At 39.6% G+C, this 6,528-nt stretch overlaps 1 protein-coding gene across 1 annotated transcript in view; it reads left to right on the top strand.

Moving 5' to 3' along the window:
• LOC118732998 (putative leucine-rich repeat-containing protein DDB_G0290503) overlaps positions 1 to 4,840 on the top strand; it is a 13,055-nt gene extending 8,215 nt beyond the window's left edge. The window contains exons 3-7 of the mRNA XM_036462145.1: positions 10 to 771; positions 836 to 958; positions 1,033 to 1,248; positions 2,550 to 2,734; positions 2,810 to 4,840. Of these exons, the coding sequence (XP_036318038.1) occupies positions 10 to 771; positions 836 to 958; positions 1,033 to 1,248; positions 2,550 to 2,734; positions 2,810 to 4,766 (3,243 nt within the window). The 3' untranslated portion in view covers positions 4,767 to 4,840. The remainder of the gene's footprint in view (positions 1 to 9; positions 772 to 835; positions 959 to 1,032; positions 1,249 to 2,549; positions 2,735 to 2,809) is intronic.
• The last annotated feature ends 1,688 nt before the right edge of the window (positions 4,841 to 6,528 follow it).

Genomic DNA, 6,528 nt, shown 5'->3' with positions numbered 1-6,528 from the left:
TCCTATGAGGCATCATTTAAAAATAGCATTATTAGAAAATATGAAGGGGCCAAAAATGTTTCGTTGTTGATGTTGATTCTTCGTTACCTATTGAGGCAAAAAGAGGAATGCGTGAAGAAAATTGCATCTATTAAATCAGGAGTCGTCACTGAAGGAACACAAACAACAGAAGTAATGAGTAAACCATGCGCAACTGATGGTCCCTTCACCCAAACAGATAGCTTTGAAACGCGAAGAGCAAAAATAGAGATTAGTAATAGTAATATGAGATATCTTAACAAGTACCTGATGATACTATCGACTAAAGTAAAAGAAATGTCCGAGCAGTTTGAAGAGTTGCGAAAGAAACGTTATACTACATTGCCGAGCACTCGCCTAACAAAATCTGTACGAACGCGGCGTTATGAAAAGCTGAACCGCAGTCTGGAGAGGATTATGGATCAGCTGAAGCATATGACGCACACTAAGCGTAAAAGTAAACAAGTTATGGCCGTTGTATCGTCTGTCGACGCATTGGCGGCACAATTTACAAAATGCGTTGAGAGTTTTAGAACAGTTTCGAAGGACTTGATCGCTAGCAGTGAGAAACATAAGCAACTACAAAGTACAGTGCCGCATAAACCAATCAACTCACAGGTTGCAGTGCAGGTGGACCTTTTCAGTGAACGAGCTCAAGGTGGTGAACAAAAGCAGCCTACCGATGAAAAGACATATACTGACTGGGTGCACGAGATGCGCCACACAAAGAACGGGCAGAAATTTTTAGATAGAGTAAAAATTGAGAAACTCAGCTTTTTAAATTAATAACTTTATAATATTTTAAAATTGTGATTAGATCGAAGCTTCACTCAAAAAGGCACTAAATAGACAACGTGAGCTTTTGAGAAATGAATCAGAGGAAAAATTGCAGCATCAAAAAGAGTTACTAAAAATACAATACAAGGAAAAGTTAATGGAGGTAATATTAACGTAGCCATGTACATAAATTAGTGACTACATTTCATTGTGACTTCTTTGTTTGTTTATCTCCAGCATGTTAGCCGTCTTCCAGCATATGATTGCTCTACAGAAGCGCGCAAGCTTAACGAAACTATAGGACAGCAATTACAAGAATTCGAAACTCGTCACGCGGTGTTATTGCAGAAAATTCAAGAAGCTAATAGCTTTGGAGCAACGGAATGTATTCCAGTGGGTAATGCGACAAGCGAAATGACTGAAGAAATCGTGCGAAGAGTTGTTAAAGAAATGGTAATTACACCTTACATTACAATTACACCTCGCAGAGATATCATTCATTTACTTTAAGACGGGTATCCTTCAGAAAATTAGAATTTTAATTTAATGATGCAGAAATAGTAATTATAGAGGCGTTTGACACCGTCTGTCATTCCACGCTACTAGAAGTCATTAAGGCTTCCTCTCTCCCATAAGGATTCAAACGGTAGCACGGCTATCTCTCCAGGCTTTTTCGCTTCCTCACTGCAAGGAGCTTAACACTGTTCCCAACGAAATCAACGGCGACCCTCTTCACAACCTGGACGAAGTAGGGTAGGCTTCAATTAAACATTCACGTCGATAGCACACCAATTCCGACAGTAAACAACCCCGATCTCCTCCGCTCATAATAACCGCAAAAACAACAACGCACAGACTTGTCAGAACGCCGCACTCCGGACAGCGACAGGGTGCCTTATGATGTCGCCTGAGCACCACCTACACAGCGAGGCCCAAATGCTTCCCCTAAGAGAGGACAATAAAATACTCTGTAATCAGTTTCTGGTGGGGTGCACTGAAGTGAACACCTTAACAAACCCTTGCTAGAGGAGGAGCCTCTGCTCAGGCACGTTAGGGGCCAACTATTCATTTATAAAGACACTGTCTAGACCTTTAATTGACCAACCGATCCACCATTCATAGTCTGGATACTGTAGCCGCCTTAACAAATACCTGTCCAGACTCAACCCCAATATCCCCAACGAGTGTCCGGCATGTGGATACTCCCCACACGACACCAACCACCTCTTCATATGCCAGCTCAATTCCACTCAACTAACACCCCTCTCCCTTTGGTCCGACCCTATTGAAACGGCCTGTTTCCTGGGCTTACCATTAGTTGAACTTGATGACAACGATTGTACGGATTAGTAGTTCCGCTACAACAACAACAACACTATGTTGAGAAAACTGAAAAATTTAAACGCCTTTTTTGAGTCTTCATAGTCTTTTATTTTATGATCGATATGAAAAATCATGAAGGGGCGCTAATTTTTATATATGGATCTGTGTTCATATGGAGTAGTAGTTTATGTTGAAAGGCTTGCTTTGGTATAATGCGGCATTCACAGCATACGATTGCGAATGACTCACTGGCGCCGAGCCGTTGAAGAAATAAACGTTGGGCAAATAAACGTGCAAAAAATAGTTCCGATACTAACAAGCCAATATTCTTATTAAGTCTCATCAAAAAATTCCTTGTCGTTTAAAGGACATAAGCTACTATTCCATACGAACACAGATATGTACTTGTTTATATGTATTCCGCTTTTAAGGAACCTAAAACAAATCCAGTCGCACCTATTTGCTCCGATCGACGCAAAGAGCATTCAGCCCAAGCTGCCAGAACGCGTGATCCCCTTATCAAGGATGTAGTAAATACGCAAAAGCAACTGCAAAAAATGGTAAAAAGCATAACGCAGCAAGAACGTAACGTCGACCAAATCGTCCACGATGCGAGGTAAGTAAAAGATCGATACATATTTAGAATCCTGATAAGCTTGCTTAATGCGTTTCGATTTTTGTGCTTTAATAGAATGCGCATTCAAGAACTTGAAAATGAAAGCAACCAGTTGGAGTTAAATTTCCGCAATTATCTAGAGCGGCAGCGCCTACAGGCTGAGACAATGCGCGAGGTAGTGTCCAGTCTTTCCGAAAACAACCAAAAAGAAAAAGAGTGCCTGAAAGTCAGTGCTAATTACCGTGCCAATTTGAAAAATATTCGGGAATCCTCGGCGCTGAGGACAGAAACTGACCGGAGAAGTATGAAAGGAAGGTCTCGTAATAAAGCTCTAAAACCAAAAGATTCTCTAGTAGATTTCACTGACCAGGAGAATAAAAGTCCCAATCTGGAATATCGTAACGCAATTTTAGACGCGAAAGCAAAGCTATTCCAAAGTGATTGTACAGCTCCATGTGCAATCAGTGAAAAGGCTGGATGTGATGATGTAGAGCGAAGTATGGCCGGTGTTGAACAATTTTACTATAATCGAAATTTTGGTAAATTCGATTCACAGAGTAACTTGCTATCTAAAAATGCCTATACAGGTCAATTAAATCAGAAGCCATCATCACTTGTGGTGAATACTTCGAAACTAACACTTACCTCCCTTTCTACGCTTCCCCTCACCCTAACAGACATAACTTTTAGCATCGACACTAACACATTGAGCGCAAAAAGTAATGGAGCTCCGCTTGAAAAAAGTTATACAATGCTTCCGAATACTCCACAAATAATTATGCGAAAATCTGCGCTTCACAGTGAACAACGTTCTCTAACTACAATCAGGGATGCTGAAGAAGCAATAAATACGAAACCATTGTCACCATTATCAGATGCAGCTGTTGCGACAGTAATAGCACAAACAGCAACGGCGTCTACTGTTGCAGGAGCTGCTGCTGCCAATGGTGAATGGGATATAAATGACATGAGGCGCTTCCGGGAAACTTTGACGAAGCAATCGGAATCTGATACGTCAACTTCCAATAATGACGATGGAATCCTAGTAAATCAAAGTATCAGTGATCTTAGTAAGAATAGCAGTGATAGCATCGGACGTGCGGTAGGAAGAAGAACTCATTCAAACTCGAGCCTACAGCGCAGCAATGAACGGCTGCTGGTGAGTGGCGAGAAAGACACAGGCGCTTTTTCGGGTAAGCCCAGTTCAACAACGAATCCAGTCACAACTTCAACAAAGTTGGTAGAGACCATGGAACGAATGCATCGGATTTTTACTGAAACCACGACGAACGCAACGGAAGAAAATCATCCACAAACACAGGTGCAAATGCAACAAAAACAGGAACTCAAACAGCGACGGGAAGTCAACAATCAACACCAGCATAGGAACCATTTGAAGTCAACACTTAAAACTCAGGATACCAGAAAAAATATCCGCCCGTTGAGCGATGAACCAAGCACCTCAGCAGAAGCTAATGCTAAAGCAGCGGGGAACAGGAAGAGTCGAACGGAGAAAAAACCACAAACCTCACAATGCATGGAGCAGTCCACTAATCAACCGTTAAACACATTTACCCCCACCGAAATTACGGCGGACGACGATACGGCGAAAACAACTGGTGATGGTACAGAACCGCAATGCTACAACATTACTGTTGGCAATGCTGTAAATAACAATGAGGCATTAGCTCCAACAATTTCTTCTACAACTTTTTCCATATGCCTGGAGGATAATCTGAAGGAAGTTGTTAGTGTGTCCTCGATTGAAATCGCCAGCATGGTCGAGGCAGTCGATGAGGAAATCGAATTGGATGAATTGGTATCCGATGTAGACGACGAAGAAGAGGAAGAGGAAGAGCAGGAGGAGGAAGAGGAACCTATGGGCGGCGTAAAAATAAGCACTGACCCCATACTTGCCATTGAAAAGGTTTCAGGTGTTAGTACTAGTTCCAGTAGCGCGCTAAGCATGTCACACGGCGGCGGAATAAATACCCGAATGCATAGCGATAGTGGCAGCGATTTCTGGCGGTAGGAAGGTGTTAATAAAAATTGCATAGATTACGGCTTAAACAAAATACTTTTGATCAAAACTTTACAAGGATTAAAAAAGCAACCGTAGTTAAAAATTTAACTAGCTTATGATAAACTATTTTAATTTAAGTTTTGATACCTATCTATTTTTAAAAGATTCTAAATACATAATTGAGTAAGTGTTAGATAAAATTTAATTAGAAATTATTTGTAGCTACTTACCGATGACAATAAAGTATGTATAAATCTGTGTGCTTTTACCTTAAAGTAAAAAAAAAGTTTTATAAGTATCTAAAAAACGTAGATTCAAAGCATTTCTACATAGGCACCATAATTGAATAATAGCCGGTTTCACCAGAAAATTAAGTTGAAAATGATTTTTTTATTTTCTGTCAATTTCCACATAAAACTCAAAAAATTAAATTATTTCTACTTAAATCAATAATAATAACATTAATAATAGATTGCCGTTTACACATAAGTGTTTGGCTGAGTTTCTGCGATTTGTGACGTGCGCCTTGATGTTGTCACACAAAGGGCAGGGACCTACAGTTTTACGCCGACTCCGAACCGCGACTGTATTTTTATAAGAAGTTATATCTTAACTTTTTTTTTTATTTTGACCGAAAAAATTAAAGTCAATTTGTAACTTTTATTTTTGACTGAAAACATATCGGTGGAAAAATAACGATTATTTTTTTACTTTTTTGAAAAAAAGCATAACCGTTAAGGTCCCTGGTTTATTAATTAATTTTTAGGAATTTTCACATAAAATACAGTTCATTCCCTGACAAAACCTAAGCTAAAAATTTTGTAGAACACTGAAAAAATTTATAAAATTTTCATCAAAATTGCGAACTTTTTTCTCGGAAGTGTTGAAATTTTATTGAGTATGCATTTTATAGCCCATCCAATTTTAGTGCAATAATGTGCAAGTTTCAAGTGATTAAAAATTACCTTTGATTTTTTGGAATTCTTTTACCGAAGGTGTTGCAGTTTTCTTCCATTCATATAACACGGTTTCGGTAACGTCGACAACGATGTTTCACCGGAGATTAGTGTAAACCAGGGGCTCTATTCTGTAACTGTGAGAAAATGTAGTGTACACCGAGTTCAAAACTCACAACCAAAAACTCACCGACTAAAATTCAGTGAGTTTTTCGGAAGAGAAGTGTACAGAATTTTGACAGCTAAAACTCATTCTCACTCTTCCTGAATCGCAAAATGATGAGTGCGCACAATTTTCAGTGTACACTTGAAAACTCACAGTTACAGAATAGAGACCCAGGCTTTGAGCAACCGGCCCTAAGGGATATGAATGTTAACCGAGCCAGTTTGAGGGAAAAAATGCGGCATATTTTCTTAAGCTGGACATGTTTGGAAAAGCTCTAAGGGCCGGGTACTCAATGTTTGGATAACACTAATCTCCGGTTAAACATAGCTATCGACTTTACCGACACCGTGTTATATGCATGGTGGCGAAAACGTCGATAATGATGTTAACCGATGATTAGTGTCAATCAGGCTTTGAGCAACCGGCCCGTAGTCTATTTTGGATAAGTAAGAGTTTAACCTACCTCAATATCCAGAACGTAACTGCTAGAGTGTCGGTATATGAGGGTGAGCCGAAACAACTAACCTAACCAATGCATCTCCTTAAAAATACCTATTTACTGAGAAGAAAATTCTCTCATTTCAAAAAATTTGTAATCTAATTTTTAAAAGGGGTCGGGGGCATTTGAGATTTTCCATTTAAATAACAT

This window comes from Rhagoletis pomonella, unplaced genomic scaffold (genome assembly GCF_013731165.1).
Source record: "Rhagoletis pomonella isolate Grant_MI unplaced genomic scaffold, Rhpom_1.0 Rhpom_scaffold_00002, whole genome shotgun sequence".
Classification (NCBI taxonomy): domain Eukaryota; kingdom Metazoa; phylum Arthropoda; class Insecta; order Diptera; family Tephritidae; genus Rhagoletis; species Rhagoletis pomonella.
The sequence above is the reverse complement of the archived record's forward strand: the minus strand, read 5'-3'. Positions and strand labels throughout refer to the sequence as shown.